Source organism: Hippocampus comes, unplaced genomic scaffold, assembly GCF_001891065.2.
Source record: "Hippocampus comes isolate QL1 unplaced genomic scaffold, H_comes_QL1_v1.1 scaffold84, whole genome shotgun sequence".
Classification (NCBI taxonomy): Eukaryota; Metazoa; Chordata; class Actinopteri; order Syngnathiformes; family Syngnathidae; genus Hippocampus; species Hippocampus comes.
Window position 1 is genome coordinate 447299 of NW_017805144.1, and position 23761 is coordinate 471059.

The window sequence follows — 23761 nt, forward strand, 5'->3', positions numbered from 1 at the left end:
ATGAGGCAAAACAACATGCTTTTTCTCTCAAATATATTGTGATAATCATTTGTTTCAGATGTACTGTAATTATTTTCTGTATAAAAATTAATTTGGTGTCAAAAAGTCTTTTTTCAAACTTGAATCTTGAAAAAGAGGTGGTCGTCTTATAATCAGGGCCATCTTATATTCGGGCCAATACGGTATAACTGAGGTTAGTCAATATGGCTTGAAGTCAAAAGGGTCTTCCACATAGAATGTCAACAGGCTTCACGCAGCTCACTGTCATAAAACTGAAATCAGTTCAAAACATGGCTCTTGTAGTCACAGATTCAACTTCTGCTTGTTTGTCCAACCGGCAACAGTGCAACAAGTTCCCAAGCCGTGCAAGATATTTTTCAATGCAGTGGTGGCTTATGATCATAACAGAAGTCTCTTCCCGGCAGTTGCTCAATCGGTTCCCCATGAAAACCCTCAGGAATAAGGTGGATTCATGTTTTGTAAATAATTTGTGTTTAGCAATAGCCCTTTTTTTTCAACCATGTCTTTTGTTTCAGAACATTTCTTTGTGCAAGGTAATAAATTCTCTGGAACACCTGAGATGATTTTTTTTTTGAATAATCTATCAACAGACTCCATTCTCCATGCCAACTGCTACTGGTTTTGTTTGCACTGATGAACACCTAATTTATGCCAATTAAGTCCTATGAGAGGGCCAAAAAAATGTCTGGAAAAAAACCCTAACACTTTGAGGGACAGTGGTTACTACAGTGGACAGCAGCTCCAGCCAACACAAATGCATCGCAGGATTCGGCCGAGATGTCATAAGATCTGGACTCGTACTTTGAAGATGTCTGATTTTTTTCTTTTCCCGCATGTAGTAAATAAGTCTTGTTTTCTATATAGGACTGAGAGCTTACCATATCAGGTTACAAGGTGCATGAAAGGGTTAAACCTAGTTTCGCCATAAGTAGACAAGATGAATGTCATCATGCTAAAATATATTCAAGAATCGCAGTTTAGCACATTTCAAATTGTTTTGAGAAATTCTCGACTTGTGTCCTCCGGACCAAAGATGAAAAAACCATCCGGACTGTTATGGTCACAAAGTTCAAAAGACAGCATCTGTGATTGTATGGGGCTGTGTTAGTGCCACTGGCATGTGTAACTTTCACATCTGTAAAGGCACCATTAACGCTGAAATACGTACAGGTTTTGGAGAAACATAGGCTGCCATCCAAACGTCTTTTTCATGGACACCCCCGCTTATTTCAGCAAGACAACACCAAATCACATTTTACATGGGTTGCAACAGCGTGGCTTCGTAGTAAAAAAGTGCCGTTACGAGACTGGCCTGCCTGCAGTCCAGACCTGTCTTCCATTGAAAATGTGAGACACATTATGAAGCGTAAAACACAACAACGGACGCTATTAACAATCTTGTCTTTGTCATTTATTCAATTGAACATGATTTGCAAGTCATTGTATTGTTTTTATTTATGTTTAAAATAATGTCCAAACTTCATTAGAATTGGTTTTGTATGCAGCAGTCGCATAACACAGCCGAAGAAAAATTCAATGTGAAATGCCAATAAGCAATGCTGTCACTTTGTAGTTTTGTCGCTGTCATTGGGGTCATTTCTTTAACTCACTTAAAGTTGAAAATGGCATGTGTTCAACCTAAATGTTAATTCAAGCACAATGGAAATAAACGATACAAAAATAAATGCTGAAAAAGAAGTCTATGATTTGGGGTGGGGGGGGGTTGTTTACATCCTCACACACTCTAAAAAAAACCTCTCAAAAACAATAATACACACAACAGCAGTTATTTGAATGTAAAATTGGAATGTATTGTTGATTAAATCTTCAATGTGGAGGCCACCCATTTTTGAAACACCTCCCGGTCACGACCAGTCTATCCCTGCTAAATGAGGATGAGTGGCAGTCTACATCGTGGACCAGTCACAGAGCTGATCCCTCCTGCAGCTGCTTTCATGACTGATCACATCCATCAGGCTCTTGTGAATACAAATCACTCAAGTTTTTCCGCCTTAGCTGCTGATCTTCTTACGAGGCAAGTAACCATTAGTTATCTGGTTCATCACCACCAGAGCAGGAAAGACTGGCAGCAAGAAGATGGCCCACCACACCGGCCCCTTGACCATGGCCTGATACCAGTCAGAGAGCATCGCCGCCATTATTGTCAATGTGGCCAGCAGGTAGACCACCAGGCCGCATGTGCCGTGGTATAGCTTCAACCTGGGCGGGGGCGTGGAGAGACACAGCAGCTTGGGGTAGATGACGCAGACGCCGCACGCGGCTTGAAGCGCGGAGGCGGCCAAGGTGCAGATGCCAAGGCGGCTGTGCCAGGTGGCCAGGTGGCGACTCTCGGACAGATTCTTGCTGGCCACGATGAAGCCGAGGCCCGTCGCTGCAACGATCAGGGCCAGAGTCTGACAGAACCAGTGCAGGCGGACTTTCCACTTCCGGGACTTGAAGCAGAAGAGGGACAATTCGGGTGAGAAGATGAGGATGCCTTCTGTCATACACAAGCAATACTAAGAGAAGGAGGAGCAAAGGGAGGAATTAGTCAAATGCAGGATTCATCCACTTTTGACCAAACCACATTTCGACACTTTTAAAAGCTCCGGCCTTGTCCAGCTCGGGTCCTCGAAGGTCACCATCCTGCCTGTTTTTGATGTGTCCCTCTTGCAACACACCTGATTCAAATGATCAGCAAGCGGTGAAGAAGCCGGAAAATGATTCTGATCATTTCAATCAGGTGTGTTGAAGGAGCGACACATCGAAAACATGCAGTGTGGCACACCTCTTCTAGCTTTTCGAAACGTTACGGCAGTGGAAAATATCAACATTTGTTAAAATGCAAGGGTATGCATACTAGTTCCTCTTCTATTTATGAGATGCAAAGGGTGGAGACATTTTTATCATGTTTTCGGGAGACGTCAAGTAAAAAAGAGAAATATTCACAATATGTTCTATACGCCCCTACGAGTGTGAACACGATATTTTGATTTATATATTGCGTTTGAAACAACATTTTGGGACTACAGTATTCTTGCAGCGCTGCAGAAAAAAGCGAACAGGTGGAGGATTGCAGGACATTTCTGTCATGGGTCGGACTTCCCACCTGTTAGTAGGAAGTTTCAACTCAAAAGCAAAACAGGACGTGAATTCATTGCACTGTAATGTATACTCAACTCAACTGTATTTATAGACGCTCGACCTATTAGTCTAAGTCACTTTGTAACATAATATTGCATCGCTAATTCAACAAAGTCAGTAGGTTAACACCTGATCTATTATTCAGAGTGGAGCGCAAGATGGAAACAAAGACTGCAGGGCCAAACCTATGCTGAGCGCTGACAGGAAAAGTCATATCAAACTGGACAACTTTTTTCTGTATTTTAACTACACGATGCTGTTTATATACTGTTTTTCGAATGAATTAAAAAAAAAAACACCATTGTTGCCCTCATCTGACTACATAACAAAAAAAAAAAAATATCCACTTCTATTTATATTCAAATATATAAAAAGAAGTGGATATAAAAATATCCACTTCTAAAAATATTCCCCTTCTAGCTTTCTTTGCCGACTTTATCCCAGCAGAAATAGCTCACTCATATTGGGCATTTTTCAAGTATGTGATTTGCAGCAATTTACATTTTCCCGTTGACAGTGATGGTTGATTGTCTTATGCTAACGTCAGAGTTTCCTGTCTCCAAAAATGAATCTACCAAAGATAAACATCATATCTTGTATGAGAGAATGTGTGTGTTGTCAGTATTATTAAGTCTGTATACCATGAACTTACCGCTAGTGCCATACATAAGGGATGCCAAGAAAAGAGACCTGAAAGACAGAGAGTAGTGTTTACAATTAATTATAGTGGTGATTGTGTCCTTGTTTCGATTGCAAGCAACCATATTAGGATATCATTAAGTATATGTTTGGTCATTTCTTTTATTTTCATTGTCAGAGAGGAATATGACTGATTTTTGCCGTTCGCGATAACCATGTCCTGTAATTCTGCTTTACTCATCTTTCAAATAGTCTGTTGAATGCAATGTTGAATACGTTAAAATTGTTAAATCTTCATGACATATAATCAGAGGGGATTGCTTTAAAACTGCAAGGGAAGCTCAGCTTACCCTAAAATGTCAAAAGATAAGTTACCAAATATATGTGTGTACAATTGTGTGTACATGTCATTGACTACATATGCGCTAAAACGCGCTCAACTTTTGTTCCGAATCAGCTTTTTATTACTAGTTACGACGCGACCCTCTTCTCATTCATTCCCGCAGCTTCACTGCGCTTTAAACCGTGTGGACGCTGAGCATCTACAGCTCGGATGTTGGGCGTCTCGAGAGTTCGGAGTAAGTTGTCCCAATGCATTGAAACGAGACGAGTCATTGGATAAATGCTCTTTTTGTCCCGCCCATCGGACGCTCAGCGTCTCTGGGAGTCTATGGACAGTGGGCGTTTATGCATAATGATTGGATGATCTGTCTGAGGCGGAATCTCTTTTTGACTGACAGCGAAATGAGCCAATCACCGATCTTTTGATGTAGGCATCCGTGGGAGCATTTTTCAATTCTCATTCTGTTCTGAGTTGAATTGGACACTTCTTCTAATCATCTTAGTGACACTCTCTTTGTTGAAAACTACGAGGGACAGATTAATATTTTATTTCTGGCGTGTCTTATTGTAGTTGCTTGTGTTCGCAGACTGACTTTTCTCACCACAGTTAAGACCCTGGAAAAGACGCCTTGTTGGTATGACAGGGTCACATATTTTCTTGAAAAGGAACGGACAGTAGAATTCACGTATAATGCTTCTTAACATGTTGATGCTCCTTCCTTGTGTTTCACCAGTTAAAAGACAAAAAATAAACTATGATCACTTTAACTCAAAATTTGGCTGGGGAGCAAATCATTTCGTGTTCACCTGAATGGAACTGTAATCGGACAAAGAAATGCTCATTTCAATGACTCCTTAGAGACTTTAGACCCGATTGCAAAGCCATTAAACAAGATCTAAAGTGCATACAGGTAGAACACAGGTAATAAAACCAGACCAGCAATAACATGGAAAACATAGGGGATTATTTTAAACACGACTGCTATCATTCCGTTTCGTTTGGGTAGCATTTGGGAAAACCGGATTGACTGTCATTGACTGAACCGTGTTGAGGTCCACTCACTGGTTCCGGGTCTTGACAGCACGGCGATGATGATGGTCAGGCTGACGCCAGTGACATGAGCCGCTATCACCGCCGCCCTCCGCATCCAAGCGTAAAGCCAAAAGTCCCGCATCCCCAGCCCCTCTCCCACCGGGCTGTACTCGACGTCGGACCGCATTTCGCCGACACCTGCTCCGGCTCCCGCCCGACGGTCAAAACTGACTGAAAACGCTTTGAGCACGGCAAGAGCTCCATTTACATTGCAATCACTAGGGGGAGGCCCCGAACCCAACACAAGATCACTGCTTTTATTTAAAGAGTCGGGCTGTAGTGAATTACGTATTCCAAATAGCAATACTCTCCCAAATTGTCGAATGACTTCCGTTAAAATGTGTTCGAAGCCCGTGACCGGGAGGGTAAGCCTTGAGTCAAATTCGCAGCCAGAGAAACTTCTTCTTGTGTCTTTATAAATAACACGTCACATGTTTCGCGGCCAGTGAAAAGAGTATCCAGGCTTCGGTATAAGTGGGGAAAAAGTATGAACAAGCAGTACATCTCAAACCTATTTAGCTAATGACGGCAGAGAAGAATTCACTTCCTGCTTTTTTGCCTCGACGAGGTTTGTTCTTTTTGTTGAACGGTTGTTTGCAAACTCTAATAGCGCATTAGCGCCATCTATAGATATGCAATGGTTACTGCTTTGGTGAACTGGAGCCTATCCGAGCTGATTTGGGCGAGAGGTGTTCTAATTTTAATAGACGTTGAACTATCAACTGAAAGCTTCTTTCTAAAGTAAAATTGTAGAAGTAAAAGGGGGAAATGCCATGAAAGACAAAAACTTAATATGCGTCACAGGGACCTATTTGGCACTACCCCACCTCCCCAAATAACATTTTTATTCTTAACTCTCAAGGTTTTTTTTTTTTTGCGTCATTTAAGCAGGTGCAATAAACGTTCAATATTTTAGACTGTGTTGTTCATGTCCATAGATGCTCTCCAAATGCAGAAAATGTTGAAACAATGTCTGAAATCCTTCAACTTCAGTCGAGACCTGAACCTTTGGCAATTATTTTTGGATTGCCTGATGGTATTGTGAATTTGAGTCATGCAGAACTGTGTTTTATGTCTTACGGTCTCCTCTTAGCAAAGAAACAGCTTCTGATGCACTGGAAAAAAGGACACACCGTCTCAAAAACCATACGAACACACCTCACCTGGAAAGGATAAGATTCATTCTCTCTGATAAACTCTCAAGGTTTGATAAAATATGGCAACCACTCTGATTAGCTTCACTTGTAACTTATATGAGGTTTAGGTATGTTTTTCTTTATTGAAGTGATTAATGTACGTCAAGACAGAAGGGCAGCTGGATAGTTGATTTTATTATTGAGGTTCAGCATGTTTAATTTACTTTTAAGAATCATTTTATTTTTATTTGATTTTGTATTAATAGAAATGAGCAGATGCATAAATCTTACTGAAAGTTGTATTGTACCCATCTGTACTCCAGTTAATGAAAATGTTCTCACGCACACACAAAAGTCACTCTGTACTCACATAATTTATCAAAATCCTTTTTTTTTTAAAACAATGAGAAGCCAGAAGCGTGAAGACCATATTGACTTTTAGTAAAATTTGGATGACAACTAGCATCATTTAAGTGATTATAATATATATATATATAGAGAGAGAGAGAGAGAGAGAGAGAGAGAGAGAGAGAACTACAGAAACGGCTACAAGATAACTATCCCCCCTGTAAATGTCTATAATGGTATCAGCGCAGCATCTTGGTTTCCTGAGATAATTTTCAACTACATTAATATTAGTAAAGATGTAAGTCAAAACTTTGACATGATGAAATACGGTATTAATTCCAAAGACCTGCTGGAACACTTACCACTGTCACAAATTCATGAGATCAGCGCATGAGCATAACAGCACAGAGCCACTTGCTTTAGGGGGGCAGTCGAACATCTGTTAGGATTTGGACTTAAAACTACAGCAACAAAAGGATTGTGGTCTCAAGACCTGATGTAGCAGAACAGAAATTGCAACGTCTGTACCAGTGCTCGAACTGTAGGGCTTCTGTGAATTGGTGTCAGGGGTTCGACGGAGCCTCTGCCATGGAGGTTAAGACACACCCGACTCAACATGTCAATTCGTTATTACACGCCCACTTGGCCATCGCTGGCTGCAGATGATCACATTACATTGCTTGTCCAATCAGTGCTGTGGGAAATTTAGTTTGCTTCGTCATCAACGTGTGACTGTCGTGATAGCACGTCCTAAAATTAAAAAAAAAATTTGTGTCTTGAAATTTTATTTACTTTTTTTCTGTTAAATCCATTTTTTATGTCTTGAATTTGAAAAAGTCTTTGTTTTTCACGAATGAAAAGTTCAGTGAATGTGCATATGAACTGGTTGGGTTCACTACCTCAAACAAGGTTAAGAACCACTGATCTGTACACTATCTGTTGGAGAGATGCTCGTCTTTGCATCGTGACAAATTTTGAAAATGTGAGCTGACTTCAAATAAAGTATGAGAAATAAACGCTAAACGCTTAAACAGCAGTGTAACTGTTGTTTTGCAGTACTGCATTTGATTTGGCACTTTCTTCTTTAGGGGGGGAGAAAATTATTAGTCAAAAAACGTGTAAAAGAGACGTTTAATTTTTTTCTTTAATAAACCAACATATTTAAATTAGCAGCAGCGGATGATCTTGAGGTATTTGAAGTCCACAGCCATCCATTTAAAATCTTTTACCCCTTCACCCTTAGACGTTCATTCAGATGATAGCAAAGACACATTGAGACTCAAGTCTATTCCCGTCAAAGGATGCGTACAGCACCAGCTCACATGTACAAAGTGCGCAAGTGCACATGCACAATCCTGTTGCCCAAGTCTTGGATCAAGTCAAGCTGGCTCCCTCTTGTGACTTGAAGGCAGGCACAATTAATGGTGCAGTTTTGGCTGTGGGGCAAGAAAAACAATTAAAAAAAAATTAATTCCGATCACTTTGACGACAATAGTAGTGTTCCGAATTTCACATGTGTAGGGATGTAATGATGCCGGTGATATGAAAATTGCCAAGACATCATCGTCATGTTACGATATGAAAAGCATAACTTCGTCAAAAAAAAAAATAATGCAGCCTTCACACACATATATATTGTATGTACATATACATACAGATTATATATATATATATATATAATGGATGTGTGTGCGCGCGCGCACCCACCCACGCAACCAACCCACACCCACACCCACAGGAAGAATTCCTCCAATTTGAATTTGGAATGATCTATATTGTATTTCCAATTTGAACGCTAGAGTGCGCCAAACCCAATTTAAATTTACAACAGTCCACACAAACGCAATGTATTGGAATGATATTGGAAAAACATGACATGATTTGTTATGCTATGGATCATACAAAAGTGATATGGGTGTTGTTTTGATGATTGCACCATATTCACACGATAAGATCTGTCGACAGCTTATTTACCTTTTGGGTGGCCAGCTTCTTCTCCATGCCCCCAGCCAGGCCTCCACTCTTACTGTCCTTCCATGGGTAAAAGTTTGAGCGAGGAGAAGAGGAGTCAGGAGTGGATGAGGAGGAAGACGAAGAGGAGGAGGAGGGGAGCAGGCGGTGTGCTGAGGGCGAGTGCTCCTCAAGGCCAACCCCTTTACGTTTTTTGATCAAACCCTGGTGCTCGAATGCCCGCCCACTGCCCTGCCCAAGCAGTCCTGAGTCCCCGACAGTATTCCGACAGTAGGAATTGTTACTGGAAGAAGTCTCTGTGAGTGATGAATGAGCCAACGTAGGATGAGTTCGTCTGTAGGTCCAGACTGTCTTTGCAGCCGGTGAGTGTGATTCTGTTGGAGAGGGCTGTGGGCGGGGTTTGCTCCCTGGTGAGAGCGTGCCATTGGTCTGTCCGTGGGAAAGAGGTGAGAGAATGGGCGCTTTCGGGGTGGCAAAGTGGGAAGAGGCTATGGAGGGCGGGCGGCCCCGGTCTTGTAAGGAAATGCAGTTCCTGTTAGGGCCTGAATGCTCCCCTTCCTGGGACGGGGCTTTTCGTTTGCGGACGGCAGCAGCCGTCGCCGCGTCTTCTCGCAATCTCAGCATCTGCTTGCTGGGACGCCCGACTGGGTTCTTGGGCCGTCCCAGACCTGCGTGATGCATGCCCACAGTATTACCTGGAGACGGCACGTGACTGCCTCCTATGTCACCACCACTGCGCCCGGTGTTCTCTGATGGTATGGTTGCTGAGTGTCTCCCCGGCCCACGACTGGAAGAAGAGCACGACGACACAGTTTTGAGGGAGGCCTTCATATGACCAGCCGATCGTACTTTAGTGGAGGATGCACAGCTTATTGAGGTGGGAGACGACGAGGGAACAATCTTGGCTGAGGGAGCTGGACACTGGTGGTTGGTAGCTTGAGGTATTTTCCTGAGTTAAAAGAATATAATAAGCTTTTAATTACTTTCTCAGTGAACGTGAGAACAATTTTCCAAATATGGATGAATAAATTGGTCAACAGCAAATTCCAGTGAGAGACAGTTTTGTGTGCCCCAATATATATATTTTTTACACAGATTTTAAAAGTGTCTATTTTTTTTCTAGCACGTCAGGTTTTTGAGATAGGTTCATTTTTTGTTTACTGGCATCTCTGATTAAAAGGAAAAAAACATAAGAAAATGTTACTCATTTCCCTGCTAATCTGGTCAAATCCGTAATTGTGAGTAATACGCTTTGGCTAAGGACCCATGAATGCGGGCTCAAAGTGTGGAACAAGGGCCCAAACGGGCAAGGCAACACAGCACTTTGGATAACTGGGGGATACTATACACTTGCACCCATCAACTTGAACGCGTAATTGAGGAGCACAAGAGTGTTACTGCTCAACTATGACCATCACCACTTTGTGTTTAAAATGGGATTCTCTTAAAATTAAAAAAATGATCAACACTGTTACTCCAAATATTTTGAATGATTCGGAAATATGTATTCAGTGTACATACACACTACTCCCAAAAAGTTAGAGATATCTGGCTTCCAGGTGAAATTTATGGAAAATGTGAAAAGTTCACGCGACAGTGATATATCATGAAAGTAGGACATTTTGGCAAAAAGATGCACTGGTGATTTCTTCATCTTAAAAAATTCATTGAAACAAAAGTTAACAATGTTGGGTACACCGCAAAAAAAAAAAAATTAATGTCTCAACTTGTCATTTGCCCTGCGCATCAATTACATCTTGATAATGACATGCTGTTCACAAGTCGACTTATTATCTGCTGAGGCACCGCATCCCACTCTTCTTGAAGGGCAGCTGAGGTCATTGAGGTTCTGGGGTGCAGAGTATCGAGCCTCTACACGGCGACTCAACTGATCTCACAGGTTTTCAATAGGATTCGGGTCTGGAGAAAGTGCAGGCCATTCCATTTCAGGGGTACACCAGTCTCCAACAACCGTTCCCTGATGATGCAATCTCGATGAGCTGGACCATTGTTGTCCATGATAATGAAATTTGGCCCGTGTTGTTCATGTAGGGGCACAATCACTGGATCAATCATGTTATTCAGGTAGTATGGCCTTGTCACTGTACCATTCACAAAGTGTCAGGCAGTTCTGAACCAAATGGGCACATGTGCCCACACTGTAACACCGCCACCAACAAAAGCTCATCTGGTGACAACAGTGGCTGATGCATCGCGCTCTCCTTGACGTCTCCAACTTGGTTGGCAGCAATAATTCTTGCTCAACGTGAATTGACTTTCATGAGAGAACAGCAGTGAGGCCCACTGGTTCCTCATCCATCTTAAATGCTCCCTGGTCCATGTAAGACAATGACACCTATGCCTGGTGGTGTGGTCAGGTACCCTTGCAGGTCATCTATCACGCAGACCACACTGATGGAAATGGTTTCGAACGGTCTGACATCACACTTGGGTGCCTCTCACCTTCCTGAACCGTGCCTGGAGATGAGTGGCATTCATCATCCGGTTTCTCAGGGCACTGTTGACAATGTTGCTGTCATCAGCATGACATGTGATCAAAGTATGTCCACTTCTACATCTTTCTGTGACTCTTCCAGTCCCTCTGTCTCTCTGTTGCAACTGATGATGGTCTGTGACACTAAGCTCAGTGGCCACTTCGTCTGAGAATGTTCTGTTTGAAGCATCACAATGGCAAGGTACTGTTGATCCACTGTTAGGTGTCGTCGTGGTCTGATGATGTCAAAATGTGAACAGCATGATGAGGACGACTGTTTAAAACACCGGCTCTAATCAAACCAGGACATTTATTGGTCGATTCACGGATCAAACACCTCTTGTGAATTTTCACCATTAAGCTCCTCATTAGAGAAAAGCAACTTGTGCAAAAAGTACCGAAACATTGAACAGTAGGATAGGTGCATTCAAAAGCTTGGATAAGGTCACATTTTGTTCACCTGTAAAGGTTTGAATGCTTTTTAGGCACATCCTGAAAGTTCACCTAAAGGCCAAATATCTAACCTTTTTGTGGGTACACACGTACACACGCGCACGCACGCACGCACACACACACACACACACACACACAGACAAGAAAAAGTATGTGAACCCCTGAATTTAATAACTGGTTGACCCTCCTCTGGCAGCAATAACCTCAACCAAACGTTTCCTGTCGTTGCATATCAGACCTGCACAATGGTCAGGAGGGATTTTGGGCCATTATTCTTTCCACAACTGTATCAGTTCAGCAATGTTGGGGCCAGGACTCTGATTGGGCCACTCGAGAAGGCGTATTTTCTTCTGTTGAAGCCATGCTGTTGTTGATTTACTTCTGTGCTTTGGGTCCATTGTCCTGTTTCATCAACCATCTTCTGGTGAGCTTCATTTGGTGGACAGATGGACCTAAGTTCTTCTGCAAAATGTCTTGCTAAACTTGGGGATTCATTTTTCCTTTAATGATAGCAATCTGTCGAAGCCCCGAGTTCGCAAAGAATCCCCAAACCATGATGCCCAATCCACCATACTTGACAGTTGGGATGAGGTTTTGATGTTGGTGTCCTGTGCCCATTTTTTCTCGACACAGTGTTGTGCGTTCCTTCCAAACAACTAAACTTTGGTTTCATCTGTGCACAGAATATTTTGCCAGTAATGCTGTGGAACATCTAGGTGATCTTTTGCTAACTTCAAATGTACAGCAATGTTTTTTGGGACAGCAGTGGCTTCCTCCGTGGTGTCCTCCCCCATGAACTCCATTCTTGAGATTTTTGGAAGTCTTTAGCTGACACTCTGAGCTTGACAAACTTAGCTTTCATCTATAACTGCTTCAAATAAAGTGTTTTTAGGAAAAGTGGTTGGGATTGCACGACTGTCTGTGTCTTATGTGTTGTGTTGTATTATTTTGTCATTTTATGTTAACTGTTCTTATGATGGCGGCGCAGGCACCTGCAGCGGCTCCTCTAGTTGTCTTGTTGTCTGGTTGAGAGGGAGGAAATTTCATCTTGCTGTATGTTGCACATACAGCGCATTTGACAATAAAGTTGTATTCGACTTGACTCTAGGATTCTTCTTCAATTCTCTGAGCATTCTGCGCTGTGCTCCTGCAGTTATCTTCACAGGACGGCCGCTGCTGAACCTTCTCCATTCATAGACAATTTGTCTCACCATGGATTGACGCACATCAAGGCTTTTAGAGATACTCTTTTAACTCTTTCCAGCTTTATGCATGTCAACGATCCTTAATTGAAGGTCTTTCTGAAAGCTTTTTTGTGCGAGGAATGGTTTCCATCAGACAATGCGTTTTAAGAATAAACTCCGAACTGGTGTGTTTTTATAGGACAGAGCAGCTTTACCCAACACCTTCAATCTCGTTTCATTGATTGGACTCTAGGTTGCTGACTTCTGACTCCAATTAGCTCATTAGCCTCAGGGGTCATATACTTTTTTCATCCTGCACTGTGAATGTTTACATGGTGTTCAATTAAAAAAAATAAAAAATAAAAAAACGAGAACATAATTTTTGGTGTGGTAGTAGTAGAAGCAGACTGTGTTTTGCCTATTTTTGTGACGATCAGAAGATATTTTATGACCAATTTATGCAGAAATCCAGGTAATTCCAAAGTGTGCACATACTTTTTCATGTAACTGTACACACACACACACACACACACAATATATATACACAGCATATATATATATGTATGCATACATACATATATATATATATAGATATATAGATATATAGATATATATATCTATATATCTATATATAGAGAGCTACATATACGGTATATATAAATATAAAAATATGAATGCATATATTCAGCAGTTCTCATCTTTTTGCCACTGATTTTCTCCTGTCCACTCGCTGCGCATTTAACTGCAGGTTCAGACACTGTTTCCTTCTTGTTTCTTTTACTTTTTGTTTACGTCTTCAACTTGCAAACCAAAGTAGAGAAGAAAAAGCTGGACTCTGATTGGCTACTGTTAACGCACATATTCACTCAGCGATATTCACAGCTGGTCACCGTAATAAAAAACATAAATTAATCAAATAAATTTTGGTGTATGTCTCTCTGGGACACACACAGTAAACATTGGAGCTGGTCAGCCCATATCCACGCGTTTTTTTTTCTTTTTCGTTTTCGTGACATCACAAAAAAGGGCTTGGTCTCACGTTAGGTTGCATCTTGCTCGCTCACGGGCATATTAAACCTCAGCGCTATCGCTGCTTTGTGATGGTAGGGACAAGCCCTTTGACAATTAGGACACCTCTATGTTCTCAGGAATGTGCAGAACCGAGGACAAAGGGATGAAAATAAAGAAAAATATCAAGTTTGTTAGCGAGTAAAAATGAATAAATTAGCCATTTCACTATTTAAACCGCAGGGGTCAAAGTATGTGAAAGAAGTATTGGATTATGTTTTGAAATTGCAGGACAATTATTTATATTGCCCGACATTTCAGGAAAACAAACTACTAAGCGGGCAGCAGGAAAACCCCAAGATTCTGTATTAGATCAACAAGAAGTTCCTATGAAGCAGCTCAATCTGCAAAATCTAACCATTTTCTATCGCGCTCGTTCTCTTTAAGGTCGAGGGTGAGCTGCAGCCTTTTCCTGCTGATTTGGGGTGAGAGGTGGCATACATCCAGAACTGGCCACCAGCACTCGGAAGTTATCATTGGCAAAACATTCATTCATTCATTGATTCATTTTCTGATCCGCTTTATCCTCACAAGGGTTGCAGGGGGTGCCGGAGCCTATCCCAGCCGTCTTTGGGCAGTAGGCGGGGGACACCCTGAACCGGTTGCCAGCCAATCGCAGGGCAGACAGGGACAAACAACCATTCACGCTCACACTCACAATTTAGAGTGTTCAATCAGCCTGCCATGCATGTTCTTGGAATGTGGGAGGAAACCGAAGTACCCGGAGAAAACCCACGCAGGCCCGAGGAGAACATGCAAACTCCACACAGGGAGGCCGGAGCTGGAATTGAACCCGGTATCTCTGCACTGTGAGGTCGACGTGCTAACCACTGGATCACTGGGCCATCATTGGCAAAAATCAAATAAAAATACTAAAAAAATATCGATGTATTCCGTCCTGAAAATAGGAAACATATAAAGTAGTTAACATTGATCCAACTTACTTCCAAAGATGGGCGCTAATGTGCTGCTCCAGCATGCTGCTAAAAGCCGACCTCAGGTGGTGAAGCCTTCTGTCAAAAGTGTAGATGCCATGGCCCAACACAATACCACCAAATGAACACATCTGGAGAGAGCAGATACATATTTATGTAAAATTGGCATCGTTTCATAGCAACAATTTTGGTCTTTACTTCTGAAAATCAACATGTACACTGAAATAAACCAAACATTTTCAAGCAACAGCGTATCACTCAAGATAGTCATGAGTAATATGTCCTGGTATTTTCTCTTTTAACCACAGGCAAGCTGTATTTTACACTAAAAACAAGATTGAAAAACTCAAGACAGTGTGATGATTTTTCTTATCTTGGATTTTGTTCAAAAAATGTTTTTCTTTATGTTATCAATATGTATGAATTTGTCATCAGTTTACTGTTTTGTTATTTACCGTAAATTATTCTCGAATGTCAAAATGGACTGTTATGTATGTTCTTGTTTGACAAGAATAGAGAATGTACTTTTTTCCCCTATGGGAAAATTTCCCTGTCCAACGCAATATACAAGTAACAAATTATGGGGGCAGGTCCATATTTTTGGCATGCGTAAAAACACTATACAGAGGACCCGCACGACTCACGTGGGCTAGGGATCAGGCCGGCCTGCAAAGAGCTGAGGGAAGTGCCCCAACACCCCCTTCCCCACCCTGATTTTCTCTCTGTCTCTCTCTCTTTTTTTTTTAAACCCCAAATATTCTTTAAAAAACTGATAAACATTCAGTATGCATATTCCCTGAAAAACAGGGGTGTGGTGGGCTGGTGTGTGTGTGTGTGTGTGTGTGTGTGTGTGTGTGTGTGTGTGTCTCACAACAGCTTCAACTTTTCTGGGGAAATATTTCAGAAAGGGTTTAGGAGTGTGTTTATGGGAATTTTTGACCTATTCTAAACTGTAAAATTAGACCATATTGATTAAGACTGTGGTGTCATTGATATTCATACAGAACTAAAGGCACAGGAGTCAATACTTTTGGCATCATAGTGTATAATGTGATTTGAAATACATTGGCTGAACACAAATGAAACAGTTGTATGAGGCAAAACAATACTATACATTGATGTGAAGTCCTTGGTTTCTTTTCTCAACGTCATTAATCTAAAAAAACAAATGCTCACTGCTATTGGTCTTGGGTGCGCAGCAGAAGATGGGAACTCAACAGGGTCCTCTGCTCCTTCGGTTTCACTTTCATCACTGGAAATTGTTCCATGGACAAGAGGGGATGGAACTCTGAGGCTTCCCTCATCCTGCAACTGCCCATCATTATCTGGGGTGCCCTCTGAATTAGCCGTGGAGCGACTGTAACGACAAGGTGAGCTCATGTAGTACCAGCTTTTATTTGAAAAAACAAACAAAAACCAACAACAACATTTGGCCACTATTTGCAAATGTGACTTATCTAAAGATGTGTTATGTACAGTGGCAATGCCATAGGGCTACCGCAACCCTAGTTGTGTGTGGGGTTCTGAGATTTCACAAGTGGCAGTGATTTGGCCACTGCTTTTGAATCGCAACTATACGACGTGGCAATGTCGCAGATTTATCGGCAATCAAAACGCAAGGCTTTCACACAGTTGAAAGATCCATTTGCGTGTTAAGCGAGCACGGGAACACAGATGTCTGTCACCACCGCCAAGCGCTAGAAAAATAGCATGGAGAATACACATTTTGTCTTTTACAACAATACGTCACCATATTTATGATTTCATATGTACCTGTCGATGAAAAAGTGATGGTTGTGGTAAAAATATATGTGAGTGATGTAGGTACCACACCTGTTTCATTCAAACATGGTGACACCGGTTGTTGGTCTGGCAATGTTGTTGCTTAAAATCATATTGAAACCTCAGCGAAATAGTCAGTAGAGTAAATCCTTGGGCTTGGGCTTCCAGTCGATGTCAGCTATGGTGCCATTATTTGTACTATTTGCGGCCCTTGCATTATCTGTGGCGCATGTGCAGAAGGTTGCCCGCGCACTGCCTTCAACATTCTCAATAATCAGGGTCGGCGTGATGATTTTTTTTTCTCTCCAACATTTTATCGAATGCATTTTCTATTGATACTGATCACGTGCCTATCCCGATACATATTGATCTTGAATTAGCGCCAAGCTCGAGTACAATGCATTCTTTGCTTGTTTTAGCAAAGCTAACCTGAAGGCAGGGAGGCTGGCCAAAAATCTCCGGCAGTGTGGAGCACCATCTTGTTCTCTGAGTGCCTCTGGGCTGGGGGACCGTCCAGAAGAGGAACCTCCCTCCAGCGATTGTGCCCCCTTCTCACGAACCTTCGTCTTGAGTTCAGCCACTAACTGGTCAAACTTCTTACTGCGACCCAACACCTTCCTACGCTGGTGGATGGAATGGATCTGAAGAAGAGGATATGTACTAAGTCACTTTTTAACATTTTTTTAAATTACAATTTAATATTCAGAAAACCTGTACTGAAGTTTTCAAAGTATTTAAATAACTACCCTAAAAAGGGTTAAGAATTTATTTTAGAAAGATTGGGGGGGGAAACAAAATCCAATACAAATTGTGTTGGACATTGTGTTTTGAACAGCTATATCATCAAACTCAAGAAGCATAGCTCACGTATACTGTTGAATCCTATGTTTCCTTTTGAGGAAGAAGTAAAAAAAAAAAACAAAACAAAAAAAAAACAGGAAAAAGACCTTATGCATTCAGAACAGGTTTAAAATTAGAATCATTTCCTGTGTCTCTCTCCAATCACCCATTCCATTTCCTGTTAAACAGGTCATCCTATCAACTAGACCAGGGGTAGGGAACTCCGGTTCCTCGAGAGCCATATCCTGCCTGTTTTAGGTCCCTCCCTACTCCAACACACCTGATTCAAATGATCAACTCATCAGCAAGCTCTGTCAAGGCCTGAACAATTGAATCAGGTGTGTTGGATTAGGGAAGGACCTAAAACAGGCAGGATATGGCTCTCGAGGAACTGGAGTTCCCTACCCCTGAACTAGACTGATGCGGCCTCACAGGCACTTCCGGCTTCACACACACCAATTTCCAGATGAACTATCCTTGCTGTGCTAGAAGCCATCCGACCTCTCTGGATGGGTTATTGTAGCTTTTTTTATTCAAATATCTCAACATTTGATGGGGATAAATTTACACAAAACTTGTGAATTAATCACCACCATTTTACCAACAATACATTTGAGGGTTGTCTGAGATGAAACAACTTTTCTTATGTGGGGTACAGACACTAGGTGATAATCAGAAGGGAAAAACTAAAAATAAAAATGAGTGACTGCATCAAGGTTTGGAGCTTACATTGCATGTCAAGAGGCGAGTGCAGACTTTCTTCCTGTCAGGATCGAGGACACCACAGTGTTTGTCCAAGTCACACTCTCTTTCTGGGAAGACAAAACCATTCATGTTTAACGTCACATTCAAAGCAACAATGAACATATTTCATCATAAAATACGATTCAATTGTTATATTGACACAAACAAACTCGAAAATAACAATATATCCTTCAAAATCGAACTTTTTTACAAGACCCCAAGATCCCCTGCACTTACTGGAGGCCACTTTGTTATATGGCTTGGGAATACGGTGGCTTTGGACCACAGAGCCTGGAGAAGAATCCTTCCTTTGGGTTGGGGACCTTTCAGTGGGTGAAGGCCGAGCAGGTGGGGTGCCTCCGTGTGGCCATGGGGGGTCTCTGAGGATTGAGGGTGGTGAGCTAATCGGAGGCTCCAGAGGTGGCGGCTGCTTGAATACTGATGAATCTGTGTGGCTGCCATGGGATGATTTTTCCAGTGGGGAATGTCTACTAATGAGAGATAACCGAGCATTACAATATTTCTATGTACATAATAATAACTGGGTAGGGCTGCACAGGTAAGTTAAATGCTCTGTAACTTGGGTGTTCCTGGTTGAATTCATTTGCATGGACGGCTACTGTACATGGTTACCGGCGCTATGGATCAACCGCCAGATCTGGCCTGCCACCTCATTTTACGTGGCCCGCAAAAGCAAATCAAACATGTGAACTTCCATGATGCTAGCTAAAATCTGTACCAAAATTTCAAATTCTGATCTGTAATAAATAAGAAGGATATTGTAAGCATTTTCTTGTAACCAAACCCGTCCTGACAGTAACTTAAACAAGAGTGGAGTGAACAGTTTTTCTTGACTTCTTTTTATGGTTTCAGTCATAACGGCCCTCCAAGGGAAACGGTAATTAAAATGTGGCCCATGACAAAAATGAGTTCGACACCCCTGGACTAGAGTAACGAATAAAAATGATGGTCATTTAACGTAACTGCGTCCTCATAGTTTTTTTTTACCTCTTTTGTCCATGTTCTCTCTTCGAAGTAATTTTTGCCTGCCGTTTTGTAAAGAACTGATCCAAGGACGTTTGCTTTTGTTGGCTTTTAACAATCCTTCGAAAATGTCCAAGGCAAACATCAGCATAGTGAGCGATCGCCCGACGGGTGAACACTTTTTTGGGTGATTCACATTTACGTAAAACTATCAGAACACCTCATGGCCCGAGGGGTGAATGACGAGGATGCTGCATACACGCATATCTATCCGCACACATAGACACATCCGGTAGAGGTCCTTCTTAGCCAATGGGACACCAGGATGATGCTCGGTAATAGCCATTGGCAGAGCAGCTTTCAGTATGTTGCATTCAGGAAACTCGGAGCTGCGAACAGCAGCCCATACTGTATTTTTACCTTTCGTATCTTGAAATTTCTTTCATAACAACAATATTTTCCCATTGACGCATTTCGTAACTTGAAAATTTCGTATGAAGAGACATCCGGAAGTAGAGGTACCACTGTACATCTATTTTGTTCAAATGTGTGTATGAAGTGCAGGTACCATTGTTGTTATTTGGGTTTGTCATCATCACATACATGACTGACTGAAAGTGTCCATAAAGTTCTCTCCTTCCATGATAAAACATGTCACATTAGGTGCTCTGTACTCCAGCCTATTAGCTCTTCCTGAGGTGGCCGCTAATAATGCCTCTTTCCGAGATATACTCGTCAGGCCTCCCACTGCCTGCTCAGAGAAAATGGGTGTGTGTTCAGTTTGCAGGGATGGTGCTTGTGTGGCTCACTCAATCTTCTACGTATAAGATTGAGGACCCGGTCGTTTTCTTGGATTGGGTGGAGCTAATGCAGGTATGAACAGGAATGCTCAGAAATGGCTGAATGAGGGGAGACAGACTCACCAACTCTGGGGGTATTTTTGGTGGGGAATTAGCATTTTAATCTGAGTAAAAGCTGAAAAAAGTTGATTCTGCACGATGCAGGCTCTTTAAACGACAAAGCCAACTGTTCAGACTAAACCCAAAACAGGAACTGGAAATGGGGCTTTAGTCACTGTGGAAGGACTTGACCAAGCTGCACTCAATGAGGCCCATAAGGTGAATGTGGAACTGAATCGGAACTTCACCTTTAAACATAAGAATGAACCCAAGCATGCATTTGAATGTACAGTAATACAAATACATCAAATCACTGATTACCCCCGAACAACCCACCCCATTCTTACCTTACTCCTTCCTTTGTGTTTTTGGGGGGTCTGTGCTGAGGTGGTGTCGAAGGGGCTTGTGGGGGCGGTTTTACTGACCCGCTGCCTTGGCCTCGACCATCCCATGCTGAAGCGGGAATGGAATTGGTCCCCTGAGAAGGAGAATGGCTGTGATGGGTCCTCTGCTGGGGTTGGGGAGCCGGAGAACGTATTCGGGCATAAAGTTTGGCCAGAGGACCATGTCTCCTTTCGCAGTGCTTCTCGAATGCCTGTGGCTTCACTACTTGACCACAGTGGCTACACACCACAAGGTAGAAGTCGTCATAGCCAGGGTACAGACCAAAGATTGACATGTCTGTTAAAAGAACCGAGAGGACTGTTCAGTGACAAACATGGCAAATGTGCTTCTATTTAATCAAAGACGATTACCATGAGGACTTCAAATAATGACTAAAAATACTACATAAAATAAATACATGCTTTCTATCCTCAATAAATTGAATAAATTCGTGTCTTTATGCCTTTGTGCGAAATATATGTTGGAACACACAGCATAATTTAGCAAGTTTGTGTCCCGGGGAGGAACTTGTACATGTAGAACAGAATATAAAGCGAGAGCTCAGCAGAGCTTGTGAGTTCTCAAAGTATAGAAATAATTAATTGAGCTTGTCTTTTTATTTGGCTCAAGAATTTTTGCAATGCACGTAATGTGTGATATCACAAGAAACATCAGCATGTTGGGAGACATCAGTGTACCTAGTTGCCACCTCACATTAAGTCCAAAGGTTTTTCTTATTTAAAAAGCATGCATGATCAATTTCAATTAGGTCGAGACAGAGTGTTTGTACATGTCAATGTGAACAGTGGTTAACTCATTTTTACCTTTGTAGAGTACAATTAAAAGCATGATTGAGAAATATTTTCTGATGTGAAAAATTATGTGAAATCAAAACAAGGTGAAGCTTGACCAGTGACGTGGAACAGACTATTTGACCAATGGTGAAGTATCACAACATTAATTTTGTGGGAGTATGTGCATGAATACAAAATACATTTGATGATATCTAACTGGAAGGTAGATTTATGCTGTGGTGACCATGTGCCATGTAATTTCCAATGCCTGTTTTTCATTACACCATGTATGGTCAGAACTGCTAGATTTTGTCAAGAATGTGCATTATAATTATATAATTAAAATACAGAAGGTGGGGAATCACAGAAACCTACACTGCAGATAATCTTATCATCAACATTATAAATAGAGGCATCTTGTCACAAAGCTGCTGCAATAAAAACATGACAGAAAACAAAAATACCAGCAATGGGTTGTTTTCAAAAGTTCATAACGGATGCTCGACCTACCCTCCCTGCTGAGTGACATTGCCTCTGCAGCCTTTTTGCCATTTTTATTGCAGTCATCCACACCAGCTCCTAAAACAGCATACATTAAAACAAACAATCAAACATTTTCATTATGCTTGTCCATCTCCGAGAAGTGTGGCATTCATATGAAGTTGCACTGTGGGTTATTGGAAAGCGAGTTGAACTAAAAGCTAAAATATTGTTTTGCACGAACGCTAAGAAGGCCCTTGAGCTATGTTGAACAAACGGCTGTATAGGTAAACTGTTTGGACATTTAAGGTGGTGGTGGCAGCATCAAGTTCAATGTATTAGCGTAGTTAGAAGTAAGGAAAGTGTATTAATGGTCAGAAGCTGTCTAGGCAGACTTTATTTGTGAGTTGGGAGCAGACTTGCAGCTGCATGGATACCAAACAATGGGTGAGCGCAAAAAAACTGAAAGCTGGAAAAAGCCAACTATTTTGGAAAGGAACTATCACAGTTGACTGCCTCGGGCACACAAACATAGTCAACGTCAGTACATTGGCGGTGGACGGGACTCGCAAAGGAAATCGGGGTCAAGTATTCGAATAAGGCGAAAAAAACCAAGAGTGGCGTTTAAATATGGCAAAGCTTGGGCCATCGTTTACATGGTGGTAACAGCATCAGACTCCTCCTCTGTCACCGGTGTCTATGCTCAGAATCACCCGGCCACTTAGCTGGCACGCTAACGCTAACTAACTATCCTGCCGTCAACGAATTCTGTCTGGCTTGTTAGCAACCTAGCCTAGCTTTTCACGGCAAGAAGTTGCACGCACAGCCTGCCATACTAGCTTCATTCTGGTCTGATGTCACCGCTGCCCGGCTCAGTTCATCAAATTTGGCCACATCCGACAAACACAGGCTACATGACTTTTAACACAGCTCCAACACTATTATACAAACTACAATGGACCCATATTATTTACCCCGGTCCTTTTTTTTTCCTGACAACATATGCAGATGGACCCAGTGTAGAGCAACATGTTACCCATCCAGCGCTAGGACCCGGCAGGGTCTTTGTTTGGGTAACATGGCTAGCTCTTCCCTACGTTTACACGAAAATAAACCCTCGGGTTTTTTTATGAAACTGATTCGTAGCAGCCAGATGTGGCATCATTACGTTCTCTTACCATCAGGTGCTGTCACACCGGACCACTCGGTCCAAGCAGTCCAACTTTGACCCACGAAATCATCGAAGCTAGGCACCCGCCGATCGAGAGCAGCCATTACTTTCACTGCGCGTTCACGCACCGCCATCATCACTGCGCGGCAAACTGCTTACGTCATAAGTCGCGCACGCGACAAGCTAGGAACTTGTCGCGTGCGCGTTTTTTTCGGATACGTAAGTAAAACAACCAGTGACAGTTAATGTGTAGAAATGTTACATGGGCATTTCTCCTTTGAGATTTTAACATAACACGCCACGGCCTTCTATGATTCTGTGAAGATAAAAAAAAAAAAAGTTACTGGAATGCTTCCTGTTCCGAGCTGAGTGCTGTGTGCATCTGACAATGGAGTCTTAAAATTTGGTGCCCAAAGTACCCAACAACATCTGCTTATACATACCTACGTCTGCCACTTCCCTCAGTCTTCAAGGCTGTCGTGTCTTCAGTAGAACACAAAATCAAGATAAGAAACACACACATAGCTAGAGACTCCTCAAGCAAGCACAGTGAGCCATCTAAAATGTTAGCATACAAAGGCCAATTCAGTGTAAAATGCACCATTCCTGTTCAAAATGGTGAAAATATTGAGCGCTCATTGAAAACAAACAGTCAGCATGGACTCACTTCATGATGCTGGATGGTCTCTGATTCAAATAGGGAGAGGTGGTCTAAAAATAAAAATGAAGCACTGTACAAAAGAAAAAAGAAGCACTGTATTTTATATTTTTAATATTCTACAAAGCATGGGGAACAATGAATTTAAAGTCTCTTCAACAGACATGCATAGATATACAAATTTTCATAAGGATTAA

At 42.0% G+C, this 23761-nt stretch overlaps 2 protein-coding genes across 8 annotated transcripts; both read right to left on the bottom strand.

Moving 5' to 3' along the window:
• Positions 1–1450: 1450 nt before the first annotated feature.
• Positions 1451–7255, bottom strand: cyb561d1 (cytochrome b561 family, member D1). Of its 5 annotated transcripts, none has more exons than XM_019867631.1 (3): positions 7086–7255; positions 3818–3855; positions 1451–2540 (listed from the first exon to the last, which is right to left on the bottom strand). In XM_019867631.1, the coding sequence occupies exons 2-3, from the start codon at positions 3827–3829 to the stop codon at positions 2034–2036; spliced, it is 519 nt and encodes a 172-aa protein (XP_019723190.1). In that variant the 5' UTR covers positions 3830–3855; positions 7086–7255; the 3' UTR covers positions 1451–2033. The 5 variants fall into 5 exon arrangements, with proteins under 5 accessions (XP_019723190.1, XP_019723187.1, XP_019723189.1 ...); XM_019867628.1 differs by lacking the exon at positions 7086–7255 and adding an exon at positions 5186–6577 and having other exon boundaries at positions 1451–2474; XM_019867630.1 differs by lacking the exon at positions 7086–7255 and adding an exon at positions 5210–6571 and having other exon boundaries at positions 1451–2474.
• Positions 7256–7836: 581 nt separating this feature from the next.
• On the bottom strand, positions 7837–23068 carry atxn7l2a (ataxin 7-like 2a). 3 transcript variants are annotated; one of them, XM_019867657.1, is made up of 10 exons: positions 22914–23068; positions 21766–21834; positions 20425–20758; positions 18432–18682; positions 18180–18262; positions 17040–17251; positions 16005–16185; positions 14838–14959; positions 8698–9643; positions 7837–8159 (listed from the first exon to the last, which is right to left on the bottom strand). In XM_019867657.1, the coding sequence occupies exons 1-10, from the start codon at positions 23041–23043 to the stop codon at positions 8142–8144; spliced, it is 2346 nt and encodes a 781-aa protein (XP_019723216.1). In that variant the 5' UTR covers positions 23044–23068; the 3' UTR covers positions 7837–8141. The 3 variants fall into 3 exon arrangements, with proteins under 3 accessions (XP_019723216.1, XP_019723215.1, XP_019723217.1); XM_019867656.1 differs by having other exon boundaries at positions 18432–18685; XM_019867658.1 differs by lacking the exon at positions 22914–23068 and adding an exon at positions 22710–22806 and having other exon boundaries at positions 18432–18685.
• Between the last annotated feature and the right edge of the window lie 693 nt (positions 23069–23761).

Excerpts from the sequence above, each read along its gene's own strand:
- cyb561d1 (XM_019867626.1), bottom strand. The coding sequence starts at position 5,366 with ATGCGGTCCGACGTCGAGTACAGCCCGGTGGGAGAGGGGCTGGGGATG. Across the intron at positions 3,856-5,185 it reads GTGGACCTCAACACGGTTCA|GTCTCTTTTCTTGGCATCCC; the intron begins GTCAATGACAGT and ends TCTGTCTTTCAG. Across the intron at positions 2,541-3,817 it reads CCTTATGTATGGCACTAGCG|TATTGCTTGTGTATGACAGA; the intron begins GTAAGTTCATGG and ends TCCTTCTCTTAG.
- atxn7l2a (XM_019867656.1), bottom strand. The coding sequence starts at position 23,043 with ATGATGGCGGTGCGTGAACGCGCAGTGAAAGTAATGGCTGCTCTCGAT. Across the intron at positions 18,263-18,431 it reads ATATAACAAAGTGGCCTCCA|AAAGAGAGTGTGACTTGGAC; the intron begins GTAAGTGCAGGG and ends TTGTCTTCCCAG. Across the intron at positions 16,186-17,039 it reads GCCAGCCTCCCTGCCTTCAG|TCGCTCCACGGCTAATTCAG; the intron begins GTTAGCTTTGCT and ends TTGTCGTTACAG.